Source organism: Notamacropus eugenii, chromosome 7, assembly GCF_028372415.1.
Source record: "Notamacropus eugenii isolate mMacEug1 chromosome 7, mMacEug1.pri_v2, whole genome shotgun sequence".
In the NCBI taxonomy this organism is placed as follows: Eukaryota; Metazoa; Chordata; class Mammalia; order Diprotodontia; family Macropodidae; genus Notamacropus; species Notamacropus eugenii.
The window spans coordinates 47,761,153-47,777,883 of record NC_092878.1 but is presented as its reverse complement, the minus strand read 5'-3'; the positions used below and the strand labels follow the sequence as shown (position 1 = coordinate 47,777,883).

General features: G+C 39.4%; 2 protein-coding genes across 13 annotated transcripts in view; one reads left to right on the top strand and one right to left on the bottom strand.

Moving 5' to 3' along the window:
- HECTD1 (HECT domain E3 ubiquitin protein ligase 1) overlaps nt 1–3,020 on the top strand; it is a 112,097-nt gene extending 109,077 nt beyond the window's left edge. For all 8 annotated transcript variants that reach the window (XM_072622508.1, XM_072622507.1, XM_072622506.1 and 5 more), the window contains 2 exons: nt 1,789–1,933; nt 2,051–3,020. In XM_072622508.1, coding sequence (XP_072478609.1) covers nt 1,789–1,933; nt 2,051–2,188 — 283 coding nt within the window. In that variant the 3' untranslated portion in view covers nt 2,189–3,020. The remainder of the gene's footprint in view (nt 1–1,788; nt 1,934–2,050) is intronic.
- A 2,736-nt stretch (nt 3,021–5,756) lies between these two features.
- The window catches only part of AP4S1 (adaptor related protein complex 4 subunit sigma 1), a 53,712-nt gene continuing 42,737 nt past the window's right edge, over nt 5,757–16,731 (bottom strand). For all 5 annotated transcript variants that reach the window (XM_072622518.1, XM_072622517.1, XM_072622520.1 and 2 more), the window contains 2 exons: nt 12,975–12,986; nt 5,757–6,417 (listed from right to left, as the gene is read on the bottom strand). In XM_072622518.1, coding sequence (XP_072478619.1) covers nt 6,289–6,417; nt 12,975–12,986 — 141 coding nt within the window. In that variant the 3' untranslated portion in view covers nt 5,757–6,288. The remainder of the gene's footprint in view (nt 6,418–12,974; nt 12,987–16,731) is intronic.

Here is a 16,731-nt window from a genome sequence, read left to right as displayed (position 1 = left end):
GATGAGAAGCCCCAGGGCAGAAGGCTGAAGGGTCAGTCATAGGACAGTACATGAAAGCAGCAACTGCAGACAGATTTTCTAGGAGTCTGGCTGAGGAAGGGAGAAGAGCTATAGGATGGAGGAAATGGTTGGATCTAGTGAAGATTTCTTAAGGCTGTGGGAAACCTGGGGATATTTTAAAACAGGGATAAATTAGTGGGGAGAATTGTTTGAAGGGATGAGTTAAGATGCAATTCCTGGAAAAGAGAGGAGGGATATAGGATCAAGTACATTTCTCAATGGGTAGTTCCAGAACAGCGTTGGTAAGGGAAAGGACCTTTGGCAGACTGAGTGAAAGGAGGAGAGAATGGAAGATTAGGGGAAGGATTTTGAGATGATGAACATGGAAGAAGAAGAGCTCCCATTTCATGGTGCTGGTAGAGTAAGAAGCAAAGACCTCAGGGCAGAGGAGGAGGTGGGGTGGGGGCCGTAAGGCAGGAATGGAAAGTTTGGAATATCTTAGGGCCAAGATGGTGAATGAATTAACAAAGGATAAAAGGCTGTTTTGATCCAAGGAAGATCCAGTTGAGTTTGGATATGAATTTATAATGTATTTAGTTGGACACTATTATTTTGGATTGTATTATATGCCCAAATTATGTGACTAATAATGATCATTATCACTATTTTCTGCATTGGCTTAAAAGTATTTAATTTACAGCATGATATTTGCTAGCTGTTTATCACACCTGTCTTTTGACTGATAGGGGAGTGATTGGTATTAAGGTCATCATTCTGTTTTAAAGCTGAAAACCTGGGAAAGTGTGTAGGCAAGTGGATAGCACAGAGCCATGAAAAACCTCAGTGGCAAAAATGGGTTAGAATGTAGACCACCGGAAGTCGTTAGCTGCTTAGCACATTGAGCGGTAACGTCTCTGAATGTACATTCCGAATTTGCTCCGTGGTATACCAAGTTTTTGCAAATACTCTCTCCCCCAGAGAAACCCTCCCTTGCAACAAATAAGTACAATCAAGCAAGCAAAATGCCTTCATGGTGTCTATGCCTCATTCTGCCAAGAAGTGGTGGCACACCATTTCTCGTTCTCTGAAGTCTGCTTAAATTGCCTTTTAATGATCATACTTTGAGCAAGTTCTCACAAGATAAGAGCTCATTTCATCAGATGGTAGAATTTGGAGCTGGAAGAGAACTTAAAAAACCACAGAATCATAGATTTGGAACTGGAAGGACCTCGGAGGTCCTCTATTCCAATTCAGCCTGCTCATTTTACAGACGATGAAATGGAGGCCCTCAGAAGATATGGGACTTGCCTTAGCTTGTATGTGGCAGTAAGCATCCAAGGTGGGATTTAAACCCAGCTCCTTGGACTCCAGAGACAGTGCTAATCAAGTCTCTATATAAGCAGTTGTTTAAAGCTTCACCATTTTTTCTTCCCCACGATCAGCTTGTAGTGTAATGAAAGTACGTAGTCCGTAGCGTAGGGTGAAAAATTCAGAATTTTGTGCTGTAGAGGATTTTGGGAGGTTTTTTTTAGGCAGGTCCCCTGAATATGGGCAAGATCACTTATTTTCTTGACTTCTCCATTTGTAACTACTTAAATCTGCTTTTTAAAAAGTCATTAGAATGATTATATTGACTTGTAGTCATCTTGAAAATAGCTGCAGTTAATGTATGATGGTACTTGACCAAAATCAGTTTGTAGAATATGATAATTGCTAAATGTGCTGAATGTAGTACATTTAATTAGTTTCTGTGACTTTTAAATTTTTTTTTTCTTTTTTTTTGTTTAGCCCTGGTTTCCTGCGGTTTGTGAGAGTTTTGTGTGGTATGTCATCAGATGAAAGGAAAGCATTCCTGCAGTTCACCACTGGCTGCTCAACTCTGCCCCCAGGTGGACTGGCTAACCTTCATCCCCGTCTTACTGTTGTACGCAAGGTACAAACCCTCTTTGGAGGGGCTCTAAGTGAAATTTTATCATTGAGTGACTTTGAACAGCTCCTAGCAGTTTAACAGATCAGTCATGATCTTTGGCTTCCCTTTTCATTTCTGTAGGTTGATGCTACAGATGCAAGTTACCCATCGGTGAATACGTGCGTGCATTACCTTAAGTTGCCTGAATATTCCTCTGAGGAGATTATGAGAGAACGCCTACTAGCTGCTACTATGGAGAAAGGCTTTCATCTCAATTGAACTATGGAGTGCAATGAAAGACATCCAAGACTTTTTTGACAATAGTGAAGCCTCTTGTGTTTGTGTGCAGAAAAGTGTATGACCTTCACGCCATGCTCTGATGACACTTGCCTTTTTTTTCCACCTTTGAGGCTTAGAAACTTGTGGAATAAGTTTGTTAGCTGCTAAAGACAAAATGAATCCCTTTTAAATACCCAGCCAGCAGGTAAATAGCACGGAACACTGTGCGATGCTTCAAGGGCTCGTGTGACTGGAGTAAGGTGGTCCTGTTTGTTCCAAAGAGCAGCTCCTCAAATCTTCAGTGTTCACTGAAAAATTTCTAACAGTGTATTTGTGTAAAATTTGTCATTTCATGCCCCATACACTACAGTTGCCATCACTGATCCCTGTTTTGCTGGCTTCTAAGCTATTTGGTCAAAAACCCTGCTTCCTTACAACTTAGAGAGTTAATGGGCATCTCAGGCTTTTTCTTTCCCTTTTTATGATGCCTGCACTGTCAGAGTATTCTAGTGTTCTCTCTTCTGTTTGGCATATAATCATGCACAACCTTTTTATTTCTCTGAAGTGGGAGTATATTTTTATTTCCTAATGCCCTGCTATAAAGATCAAATTCTTAAGTGTGTTTGTGCAGCTCAACAATAAAGCTATATTAAAAAAATAAACAAAAAAACACTGGTTCTAGGTGCAAGGCACACTTAAAGCAAGTTTTGCTTTTGGTTGTATTTTCTTTGTATATTATAAACATTTATTTAACTTGTTGCAGTTTGAAGTAAAAAAAAAAATTCCAATGTGTATGCTCAAAATAATCATTAAAATGTTTGCAGCGTACAAATCTGCGTCATGTGACTGATTCACCGCCACTTGTCAGACATTCTTGTTGTCAGATTTCGTTTTATGAAATTTTTACATGAAAAATGCATTTTTCTAGACTAAATTCACTTGTTGAAGTTGCAGTATAAAGTTTGTGTTCATTTCAAACAATGGATTCAGCTGTATTGTTACGTTAGCAGGAAACAACCGTGTTACTTGTGTTAACTTTTAAAAAACCAAATCTATTATCCTCATATCCACGGAAACATGTAAGTCTTAAGTTCTGACTTAGCTGATCTTGAGAAACGAAGAGCCCTCTTCCATTCCAGATAGGACCGAATACCCTCGGTTCGTAATTTCTAAGCTCTTGCGACTTCATAGCTTCTGCTTCTGCAGTCGATATTACTAGCCTTGACTTAGCCAAATATTCTTTTCAGAGCCAAACACGTGATGAAGTTGCACATTTACCTCTATAGCAGGTGCCTTTCCTTTCTGTGGCAGCCGACTAATGATCAGATTTGGGAACTGCCGTATTCAGTTGGTGTATGAGAACGCTGTGACGGCATTGTCCATCTCAGCAGTTGTCTGTGAGAATTAAGGTTGAAAGGAAAATGCAATCACAGTACTGAAATGGGTGATGTTTGCTTTAATCCAAGAAATGCTGGTAGTGTTCACTGCCCTGAGAAGGTCATGGCTCCAACTCTGCACTAGTATTTGGATTAAAATACATTTTATATGTTGTAATATTGCCCTTATTGAAATTGAAACAATTGTGAAGAGACAACGTTCACTGAATCTTTTCAGAGACCTATTCCAGAAAATTAATATATCTGGTATAATGATTAATTTTGTAAAAATCAGTCTGGTTGTTACAGTATTTGACAGGATAGTCAGAGATTACCTGGAGATCTATAGAAATGTTTGATTTTTTTTTTTTAACGTATGTTGCTTTGGTGGATAGTTAATACCTTGTGATTGGGGGGGGGCGGTGTCTGTGTGTCCGTGTGTGTCCCAAGTAAGCTGCTGTGCCTGAATTTCATAGGATTTCATTACTGGAAGGAAACTTATATTGCACTGAAACCCCTAATTTGAAAGATAAGAGTGCTAAAGGCCAGAAATGTCATTATTTGTCCATAGTCACATAGACAAGGTCATAAGTAGTAGTAGAGCCTGGTTTATTTCAGGGTCTTCTATTCCTATACTGTCGTACAATAAAGGTGTACTTGTTGCTGCCAGAGAACCAAGCAGACAAGGTCTGTGTGTGGAATCATTATGAAGAGGGGTGGAGGTGGTAATGCCTGATGCTTGACTTGAGTTTGAGAGTGGAAACGATCTAGTACTAGATGGGAATAGCACTCTCCATTTCTTTAAAAAGTAAGTTTTATTGATACTTCAATATTACATACACTTCCAGTGTCTCCCTTCTTCTATAGAAGCCTCCCTTCTAATAAAGAAGCAGATTTAAGCAAAAGAAACATAGTGAATAGTGGCCCAGTCTGAGAGACGAAAGGAACTGCCTGAGGTCACGCAGGAAGTCAATTGTAAGACTGGGATATTTTACTCTTCCTACTTTTTCCTCTCAACTCAGAGCCCTTTCCACTACAACAGTTTGTTTCCTACACTTAACCGTTACTGATTTGTTTAGTTTAGGTCAACAGTCATTTTCAAAAACAAACCAGAAAAACAGTGGATGAGCCACACTGGGAATATTGATTTTTCAATTCAAGATATCATAAAGTTAACTAGTAAATGTGAGGCTCCCTAAGTAGGATTACTTCAGTGATACCTGCCTAGCATTTTTATAAAGTCATTAAGCTCACAAGGTTCTAAAAATCTGTGCTAAGATGTAAGACAGTGACTATTTTGGTATGACCCAGAAATTAATTTTGTGCATTCCCTTGGTGCCAAATCTTGGTGTACTAGTTCCAGTAATTCCCTGACATATGCTACTAATGAAGTGCCTACCAAGTAGGACAGTGTTTTCTAACCTGTATGTCTCAAAGACCTCATTCCAACCTGGGCTTCCCCATCGCCCTCGGTCTCTGTATAATACTGCAGCTAATGGTCACTTCTACCCATGCCATGTGTTCTGCGTTTTTCCAGGATCTGCCTGAGAAGGCTGACCAGTAGCTGCTTCTGTCCCTCATTTTTTACTGTTAGATCCTGGCCTTAAACATGACAATTCTTAAGTGAGTAAAGATGATCCAGGAAATACTTAAGTTTGGAGAAACTGAACTAGGAATTGGTAACAGCGGCATTAATAGTACTTGGTGTGTTGTCAGACACTCAGTAAACTCGATCATCTGCCTTGAGACAATGGGCTGTTAGAAAATGGTGGAAGGAGACCTGCTGCATTCCACAAGGTGGCAGAATGCCTTTATCCTTTACATGGATTTTCCCCTTCTCCCCACGCACACAAATATGTAGACCGATTGTGGTGACAGTGCTTCGTTTGAAGATATGGACCAAGTCAGGCAGGAGGAGGATGGAAGAAAGTCTCTACACCTGTCATATAAACATGGGACTGTATTTTTTTGCATGGTGCTAAGCAAATTAAATAACAGGGAAAATAAGGAGGTGCCCTCAAGACAGCTGAAGTCTGTTAAAATGTGTTGTAAAGGGCAGTTGAAAACTCCTTATTTTAATTCTAATGATCCATGACTTGATAAAGGTACAAACAATGATATTTTAATTGCTATATAGCTCTGAAAGCGTTTTTGATTGCAAAAGCTTTTACAGAATGGCAAATGGAATCAGGTTAAATTTTGAAAAGTTTATTTAGAAGATATACTCAAATTTAAAAGAAGAAAACTTAACAAGATTTATAAAAAAAAAAGAGGAAATATCTTAAATAGGAAAACAACATAATCTTTAATTATTTATGTAGGTTTTTTCAAGCCAATTTTCAAACATCATTGGCTGACAAAAGCAAGCTTCCCTCCCACCTCATCCTTCCATTCCTTGATTTGATTTGTGAAATTCAGCTGGCTACCAGATTCTTCATGTAAAAAAATGTAAGGAGTGTGAAATAGGCTTAGAATTAAACTTGCTAAGATCCCAACCTATTAATGTAGTTAATAATAATTCCCATTGCATATCACATTTTGAAAATACTATTTCTGTTTTCCATTTAGGAAACTATGGAAATCCCCAAACGGTGCTTTTGGCACTAGATCCCAGTTCGCTGTAATGTGTGGCCTTGTGGATTCTCTGGGGGTCCAGCTGCAGGGGGTGTTCGGTGCCTCTGGCATTTCCTGTGAATCAGTGCCTTCAGGACAGGGCTTCTTTATTCAGCTTGCTGCCATTTTGTCAAGAATAAGGAGAGGAGCGAGGATTCTGGCCTTGTTCGTTTCCACAATGCAGCCATTCAGCACCATTTCATCCAAAATGATGTGCACTTTATCCAAATTAAACATTATCTGGGGGAAGGTCAGGTTAAGGATCTTCTTTTGCTTAAACAGCTTCACTTGAGGAACAATTAAGGCCTGGGCTTAGGGGCAGAAGAAATTTTCCACATCCAAACTATTATAAGCATTGTATTAACATGGCTTCATACATAACTTTAGAATTAGATTAGACATTTCTAATAATAGTGAAAATTTTTCATTTCTCATGTCTATGAATGTGATGAGTTTGTACAATTTTTCTTAATCTGACAGAAATAACACTAAGAAACTAAATAAAATTAAGCTCCATCATGGTTTACAAAGGTAATCATTTTGTTTCCTTATACAATAAGAGACAGTACATTTTTTAGAGCATCTGAACTTTTTGATGAGGTGGTAAAATAATAAATAGATGAAATCTACTTTTACTAAAACTGAGTTTATCATAAAAGAGTCTAGTCTATCCAACATAGCAAATGAAATGGTGATCTTAAAGAAAGAGCATAGTTAAGTGCACCTCTTTACCTCGGACTACTCTTATATTAAAAATCATGAAATTTATGCTTTCCTTACCTGAGCCTCAAAAACTTACCAGGAAAGAACCTGTTGTTCCTCCTTTTCTAGCTCTTCAGGAAACATACTGGTACACCTGAGCAAATAGCTAGACTAAACCCTCTGACTCTCCCCACCCCACCCCATATTTGTATATCTGGACCGGTTTTAATCTGTGGTTCCCAAATTTGGGTTTGTTTTCCAGATTGAACTCTTGAGATTTTTTTCCTTCCTCTTTTGGTTCCGATGCCTCCTCTACTTATTTGGAGAAACAACTGGCAATACATACTTGATGTCCTCTTCTGGCTTACATTTTCACTTCCTTTCTCTAATGAGTAAAAAGGAAAGACCCATCTTGGGAAAGAAGAGAAGCCTTCTTTAAGAAAAACAGAATAAGTATGATGGGTGGGGACACAATAAACCAAGACCCTGAATTGAAAATGACGGAGCATAAATGGCACTTCCAGTTCAAAGGTTAAAAAAAAAACTGAGGAGTCAGGGAGGTCCATTTTATTGCCACTGGACTTGAAGTGTAAAACAATTTCATTTCACATATTTTTTCCTCTAAAAAAAGCCACTTTAGAATTCCTGATGGAATATAAATATGTATACAGAAAGAAGGAAGGTGATCAGAAAACAGCCTAACCAGAAATATAACAATGCTCTTTGCTCAGGTGACAACAAATACGTGGTACTTTTGAGAAAGTTTTGAAAAACTGAATAGAAATACCTACAGGGAAGCTTTGGGGAGGGAGGACTGAAGGAATTATTGCAACTTCCCTTCACCACCAGAGTTCTTGGAAAAGCTGTCTGTTATCTAATAGCTCCTCACCAGAAATGTCTCTTCTATGTAACCAGCCAAAGTCCTCTAATCCAACAGTCTTCATCCTTCTTGACCTCTCTGCAGGCCTTGACACTTTCTATCATCTCTCTCTCGGCATCGCTCTCATGGGTCTCATTTCTCCAACTAGTCTTTTTCTGTCTCTACTAGCTTATGACTCCATCTCTGATTCCCTACTCTCCTCTGCTGTGGGAATCTCAGTAGCTCCTTTGACTATATACTGATGACAGTTCTAGAGGTAGATGGGACCCAGAGGCCATCTGGTTCACCCCCTTCATTTTAGAGAAGAGGAACCGGAGGCCAAGAGAGATTGTGACTTGCCCAAAGTCAGGTGGGTCAGAAGCTTCCAGTGTGGAATTTGAACTCAGGTCACCTGTCTGCAGAGCACTCTGGGTGGTTTTCCCACTATCCCATATTGGCTTTCTCTTTAAGGAGATATGTCTGTCTCTAGACTAGAATTCTCAACTCCAGCTACCTAACATGACATTTTACCAGTATGTTCCCATAGTCGTAAAACCAAGCTTTGTCATCTTTCAAACAATTTCTGTCAGTGGCATTATTATTCATTAATCTAGACTCTTACGGTTAAAACTATAAAGTTTTTCTCCTTTCCCTCATCTCCATCCTGTGGAATCTAACTCCACAGTCTTTCTTAGATCTGTATTTCCACTGTCAATTACTATTTGCCTAGACACTTAATAAAGCTTCCTCCCAAGTCCTCTACTTTCTTCCCTCTTGAAGCCAGCCATCTTTGACATTGACACCATCCTTAAATATACATAGGTTTGATCGTGTCACTCCTCTGCTCAAGGCTCCTTACTAGTTCTGTTGCTGCCACAGAAAGGTCAAATTCCTTACTGTAGTTTGCTTGTTTCAGTAGTGTCTGACTCTTTGTGACCCTATTTGGGGTTTTCTTGGCAAAGATACTGGAGTGGTTTGCCATTTCCTTCTCCAGCTCATTTGACAAATGAGGAAACTGAGGCAAACAGGGTGAAGTGATCTGCTCATGGTCACACAGCTAAGGTGTCTGAAGCCAGTGAACTTAGGAAAGTGAGTCTTCCTGACTTAAAGCTGGCACTCTACCCACTGTACCACCTAGCTGGTCCAAATGTAGTGGAGTCATTTACAAATGAGACTGGAAAGATAAGGTTGCAACAGATTGCAAAGGATGTGATTTTTTAGGGACCTCGTTGCCTCAGTTTCCTCATCCATAAAAAGAGCTGGAAAAGGAAAAGGCAGACCACTTCCAGTATGTTGGGCAAGAAAACCCAAAGTTGGGTCATGAAGAGTCAGAAACAACTGAAACGACTGCACAACAAACACTGCACATACTCTATGCTCTAGCCAAACTTGGCACTCCTGGTCGCTGCCCTATATTTTCCTATTTTTGTCCTTGTTTACCACTTTCTGTTAATTCACTGGAGAAGGAAATGCCAAACCACTTCAGCATCTTTGCCAAGAAATCCCCATAGACCACACTGATGTGCTATGGGCCATGGAGTCACAAAGAGTCCGACAGCAAATGCCTGGAATACTTTCCCTTCCACCCACTTGTAGCCATCTGAATTCCTTTAACGCCCAAATCAAAAGCTACAGTTTTTCCAGCAGATCTTAACATCTAGTTGACAGTTCCCCCCCCACCCTGCCCCAATTCTTGGATTTCACATAGCCCTGTGTGCCTTTCTTATGTACTTAATTACCATGTATTATTTTTATAAATTATTTGTGCATGTGCCATAGATTCAACTAAAATCCTAAGGAGAGGGGTCATTTCATAGTGAAATTTTCTATCTCCTTCAGCATTTTACCTCAGTGATCATAAGAAAGAGCTACTTGCCAAAAGAGACTTTAGAATCCAGCAGGTTAGACCAGGATGTGTTTTAATAAGTTATAAAGCTTCATTCAAATAATCTTCTATCAGAATAAACTATTCTTTGGGGACCCCTGGGAGACGTCCTTATGTGACCCAGAAAAGAAACATTTCTCCAAGATGGCATATTAATAATGCTTTCCATTTATATAGATCATCACTGTGTTCTACAACCAGGTAATTGTCAAACTGGAAGTGGACTAGAATCTCAGTCCCCTGACTCAGCTTTGCCCACCAAGACACTCTTGCCAGGACACAGAAGCCTGAAAAGGTTCCAACAGAGAGGCAGAAATGGAGAGGATAAGAAGTGATGTGAAAACAGACCTCAGGAGAATGACTCTGCTACATTCAGTAAACAACTCTGAAAGGTCAATCAGCACCTTTACAAGGTTTTGCTCATCTCCAGTGGCTTTCCGGGAGACAAAAGAATATCTCAGGGTTAGTTCAAGGAGCAAACTGGTCTGGGAATTATTCTATCTAGCCTAAGAAGTTGATCTGCAATTCAGATGTACCTTCTGGCCACTGGCCAGTTGTTTCTAACAGATGAGATTTGTTGTCATGCTAGACACTGGCATCACCCCATGAGGGGAGGGCTACGGTCCTCAGGCAACCATCATTTCCCAACATCCTGGAAATTCAAGTTTCAAGTCATCTCAGGAATGAGGCAATTCTGAACTCATGACTGTAAGCACAGGAATGGCAGCCTATCTGTTTTGGCTTTGGCTCAAAACCTCCAAAATTGTTCGGATCTCTGGCAGCTCTAAAAGAAGGTTGATCAAATCTATCTTCTGCTTTCTATCCTGAGGACCCAGATGTCTGAGACTGAGGCAAAGGCTTGAAGGCTAATATTTCTTCTAGTATCTAGATGAACAACAGTATTCATTCATTTAGAACTTCTAGGGTTTTCGGTTGGTCTAAGGGATGACCAATAATATAGAGTTGCTCAGAATTCCAGTACAAGAGGCTATATGCCAGGTGAGTAAGGGTTAAATGGGTATTCCAATGGCCCATGACAACCAACACCCTGCGCTCGAGCGAGAAGCTAATAAGCTAACAATAGACACATTATATATTTTGTTCACTCAAAGGAAAAGTTTCTTTCTGTGTGCAGAGGACTGAGGATTGATGTTATTTTGATGGGCAGATATTAATAAAGTCCTTCCACCAACATAGATAATAATCCCTGCACAGTTTATCAACTCTTATGGCCAAAATTTAATTATCTGGTAGGTAATCATCTGGTGATGAGGAACTCTTCAATTGCCTGGGCTGTTTCTTGGACAACAGATAAAAATATGTCACTGGGTTATAGTCAAAGCTTTGCAGAGCCAGTGGTCCACTGATATAACCTTTGAGAACCCCAAATCATTTCCATACCATGATGGCACTAGAATAGAACTTTAGTGGAGGAGGCATCCTATCTACTACATGCCAGGTACTGTGCTGGGCAGTGGTGATACCAAGACAGCAGTGAAGACCTAAAGGAGCTTTTTATCTCTCTAGCTACACGTATACAAATATTGCATATGTATGCACATACATATTCAATGTAAACATACGTCCATATAAAATAAATACAAGTAAACTTTGGTGTAGAGGTATCCGCACCCAGGGAAACAAGAAAGTTCTCATGGAAGAAATCATGGTACTTGAGCTAACCTTAAAAGAAACTAGGAATTCTAAGAGGTGGATATGAGGGACAGTCTATGGAAAGGTTGAGACTAGACTAGAGACAGGATGCTCTGCGTAAGAAAGGGCAAGAAAGCCAGTTTGGCTTGACAAAAAAAGTACATGATAGGAGTGACATCTAAGACTGGAAAGGCAGGTAGGACGCAGGTTGGGAAGGGTTTCAGATGCCAAGAAGAAGAATTTTTATTTGATCCTATGGCAATAGGGCCATTAAAGTTTTCTGAGCAGCAGAGTGACGGTCAGACCTTTGCTTTAGGAACATCACTTAGGCATGATAAAACTTGCTTAAATATTATTCAAAAAGCTGAGATGTTTTGTAAAAAGCATATGAAAAGGTCCTGAGAAGGGGAATTAGTTACAGACATCTTAATGAGTGTATCTTACAGACTCAAGGTGAAAATGGACTCCTCCCTGAAACAAGAATTCCCTTTATAGTATCCCACACCAATGGTTATCCAGCCACTTTCTGTGATAGGGCACTCATTGCTTCCAGAAGGAGCCCATTTCATTTTGGAATAGTTCAAAAACTATTAAGGAGATCTCCCCTGGATGGAGCTGAAATTGGCCTCCTTGTAACATTCAATGACTTGATATGAGTTCTACTCTACATTGCGAGCCACAGTCAGTCAAAAATCACAGTCTTTTGGATCCTTGAAAACACCAAAAATTGCTATCACATTACTTTTATTACCCAAGTATAAGTTATGTGCTTATAAGGGTGAGATTGGTTTTTAAAATGGCCTCTGACTATACCTCTAAGTGATAAACAGAATTTTTTAAAGTAAATAATTAACTTGAAAGTCAACCTGCTTCCATAGCATCCAAAGAAAGTCTGTTTCTAGGCTCCTGCCAAATATCAATGTGCCTGAAAGATTTCTGTGCAAATGATACTTCCTTTTAAAAGCCTACAGCTTTGATTTAAAACGGGAGATCAAGGAAAGAAAATAAGAAAAGGCAGCCAGCTCTAGCTGAGATCAAAGGGAATGATGGCAACCTTCTAGCTTGTCTGAACTGTATGATTATTGATGATCTTGGCCTTACTAAACACTTTATTGGGGATCGAATGAAATACTAAATGGAAAGTGTTTTGCATACCCTAAAGCACCAGGTAAATGTGGGCTACTGTTATTTGTTTTATATTTGGGAATCCCTGTAGATCCAGTTGCTTCAAGAGAACTGGATATGTCCTCTAAATTTTGCATAGAGCCCAAGTCATTCTAGATCAGAGATTCTTGTATTTTTTGTACTTTGGACCCCTCTGGCAATCTGGTGAAACATGTAGACCCTTCTCAGAATAAGATTTTTAAGTGTATAAAATAAAATATACAGGATTATGTATTGTATAAAGGAAAAAGTTACATTGGAATAAAGTTAACTAAGATATTTTAAAAGTTCATTGACACCAGGTTAAAAACCCCTATTATATGCTTACTAAATGTTAAATTGGTAAATAATAGTGATGTGCAAATGAACACTATGTCTAGAAATCAAGCCAGTAATACTTCTTTTCTTTGTGAGAGACAGGCTTTCTGTCCATCTCTGAAAATCTGGATATGCTAACACTTACCTGCGCAGGTAGTCACAGGAGATGTTTTGCATGGGAGAGTGCGAACACATTCATAGAACTGAAAAGGATACATCTAATTCACTCTGGAAAAGATTAAAAAAAAAAATAAGGGAGAAGATAAGAGAGAGAATAGCATTGCTCCATACAGATACTGACCAAAAAGGGCTGAGCACAGAATGCTTCACTAATTCAGAAAGAGAAAGCCCAGCAGTCCTGACTTTGAGGCTGTCCTGAGGAATTCTAGGGCAGAACAATTCATCTTATGGGTTGGGAGAAAATTATATCATATTCAAGAGGAATAAGATTTTTAAGTTAGAAAAGTCCCTGGCTGAGTCCCGGCAGACTCCAGAGAAATGAAGTTTCCTCGAGAGCAAATGTTTTGCCTTTTGAAAGCCAGTTGAGGCTTATCTTCATTTTCTGAAATTTTGATTCTGAGAAGTTTCCCTCAGCATCAAACTGATCTCTGGATTGAAGAGTTGGAAATTCAGGAAGATCAAAAATAGGCTTAGCAAGAACGTTCAAAACTTCTAAATCTAAAAATAAATGTCTGATGACAAGACGGTCTGCTTGAGTGGGACAGATGTTATTTTCTTTCCCACAGTATTTTCTGCTCTTCTCTTTCTGTTATTGTCATCCTAAATGGGGCGTATATTGGGATTATACAAATACTGTCCAGTCACCTCTTTGGGGCTAAATCCCTAGTGTTTATTTTTGTGGTTTATGTGGTCACTGTATCTCTCCGTGGAATTATACCTCCAATTCAGCAACCTGCTATTTTACTTTCTCTGTCCCAGAATAATCAAAAATAAACAAGGAAACAAATAAATAGACTGAAGGCAGGGCAGTGCTCATTTCTCCTTCTGATTCCTCCAAATCTACAGCTCTGCTACTTTAGGTAAGGCTGCTTCTTTGTGAGACAAAACCTTTATGCTGTTACAAAAGGGCAGTTCTGAGCTCGCAAACTTAATTTTTTTGGAATCACATCTAAACAAGTTTGATCACCTGCATGACATTTGATGAGGTCAAATGCAAGAGTCCTGGGTCAGCAACACAAGATGGATTTTTGATCTAGTCTTTAGGATCTCTGAGATGAATTTACTGTTCCTTAGAGGCCCTGCTCTTGGGGGCTCACCATATTTGTGCCTGATTTGGTTCACTCGACTGGCATAACACAGGGCAACTCAGAAATCCCAAGCTTAGTTTCTCCAGGAGAAGGGGTTACAGGTAGGTGTGCCAGACTTGCCTTTAACTTTCAAGAGAATTGTTATCAATCCTTTCTAAGTCGGGCTAACAAAATAACTGACTGTTGGAGTTGAAAGGGATCTCAAGGTGTCCAGTCTTAACACAAATCATGAATGCCTTCTACAAATGGATATTCAGCATCTGCTTGAAGGTCCTCAAGTGATGGCAACTCACCACCCTTTATGGCAAGTCATCCAATTTTCAGACCTTTGCAGTTATTAAGATATGTTTTCATAGACTGAGCCCCAGTCAACTTCCCTGTCATTTCCAACGAGCACTCTTGGTTCTGCCTTCTGGAATCAGAACAAGGCTAATCCCTGGGTCTCATAATAATTCGTCTCTTATTTAAAGACAGCTATCATGTTCTTCCCAAATATTTCCTTCTCCTTTGCCTCCTAAGTCCACTCTACCTTAGGTCTGCTCTGATCATTAGAAATTTTTTGTTTACCAGATTTAAATTTGCCTCTTTGGAATGTCCACCGTGTGGGGTCTGCAGTTCCACCCACTGAGGCCAAGCATTTGACAGTACTGCACACACTTGAAGACATCGTCATGTCCCTCCTCAATCATCTCTTCTACACAAATATCCCCACTTCTTTCAACTCATTCTCACATGGCACAACGTTGAGGTCCTCTGCCTTCTGGCTAAGTCTCTGGATTCTTTCCAACAAATCAACATCCTCCATAATTCTCCACATGTTGTCTAAGCAGGGCAGATACAAAAAGTATCTCCTTCCTCATCCTGGATGTTATGTATTCTAAGTTTGCCTTGTTTTTGGTTGCTCTGTCCCACTATCCATAGGATGATAGAATTATAGATAGAGAAAACTGAAAAGAGCCTGACTGACCCCAGAGAAGTTAGTGACTTGCTGCTCAAGATCACAAAGGTCATTTTAAACATTTCAATTAAAAAAAACAAACATAGCAATTTCTCTCCTACTCCTACCTCCTCCCCTCTACCTCACACTGGCTGCCTTGGATCCATTACCAGACAGTCTGCCAGAAAGACACACAGGTAGTCAAGGGACGAGGGACAGAGGCAAGATTTGAACCCAAGTTCTCTGACTCCAAATCCAGTGCTTTTCTCATGACCATGTTCCCTCCAATAGTATTTTAAATCATATGGGCTTGTAGTCTACTAAAATAACTCAAGGTTTTGCTTTTTTTAGGTGAAGTGTTGCTTAACCATTCCCCCCCCACACACACACTTTGTATCTGTGATGCTGAACTCCTTAGGCTTCATCACCTAAGTACTGGCCCAACACTGGCCCATTGAAATACTACTGTGTTTTGATCCTGTCCTCCCATGGGTTAGCTATTCTTCTGAGAATTGTGTCATTTTCAGATTTCATAAGAATGTCATCCAAGGCACTGATTTAAAAAATTAAACCACAAAGGGTGAAGCAGAGATTACTACTGTACTCTACTAAAGAACTCCTTTCCAACTTAATATTAAATGATTAATGATTTACTTTTGGAGTCCAATTATTCAACTAGTCCTGAATTCATTTGTTAGGCCCACATACCTTCTTCTTACCCACAAAAATAGTGCTAGAGGCACAGCCAAATGCATTGCTAAAATTCAGGCAAAGACCTTACACTTATCAGATTAGCTAATAAGACAGAAAAGGAACATGATAAATGTTGGAGAAGATGTGGGAAAATTGGAACACTAATGCATTGTTAGTGGAGTTGTGAACTGATCCAACAATTCTGGAGAGCAATTTGAAACTACATCCAATGGGCTATAAAACTGTGCATACCCTTTGATCCATCAACACCACTATGAGGTCTGTATTTCAAAGAGATCATAAAGAAAGGAAAAGGACCCACATGTACAAAAATATTTATAGCAGCTCTTTTTGTAGTGGCCAAGAATTGGAAACTGAGGGGATGCCCATCCATTGGGGAATGGCTGAACAAGTTGTGGTATATGAATGTAATAGAATACTACTGTGCTATAAGAAATGATGAGCAGGTGGACTTCAGAAAAACCTGGAAAGACTTCCATGAACTGATGCTGAGTGAAGAGAGCAGAACCAGAAGAACATTATACACAGTAAACTGCAACACTGTGCAGTGATTGACTTTGAAAGACTTAGCTCTTCTCAGCAACAGAAGCATCTAAGACAACTCCAAGGGAGTCATGATGGAAGAGGCCGTCCACATCCAGAGAAAGAACGACAGAGTCTGAACACAGATAGAAGCCGACTATGTGCACTTTTTTTGTTTTTTTTCTTTTTTGTGGTTTTTCCCTTTTGTTCTGATTCTTCTTTCATAATATAACTCATGTGGAAATATGTTTAATATTACAATACATACATAACCTATATCAGATTGCTTGCTGTCTTAGAGAGGGAGAAAAATATTTGGAACTCAAAATCATAAAAGTGAATATTGAAAACTATCTTAACGTAATTGGAAAAATAAAATATTATTAACAACACAACAATAGTGTGAAAATTCAGGTAATGATACCTACAGGGCTCCCCTGAACTCTCCGTCAAAAAAAAGTAAATGAGGACAATATGGACAGAGCTTTGCGGGCTCTTTGGGAGAGCTACTTCCTTTTGTAGATGTTCATAA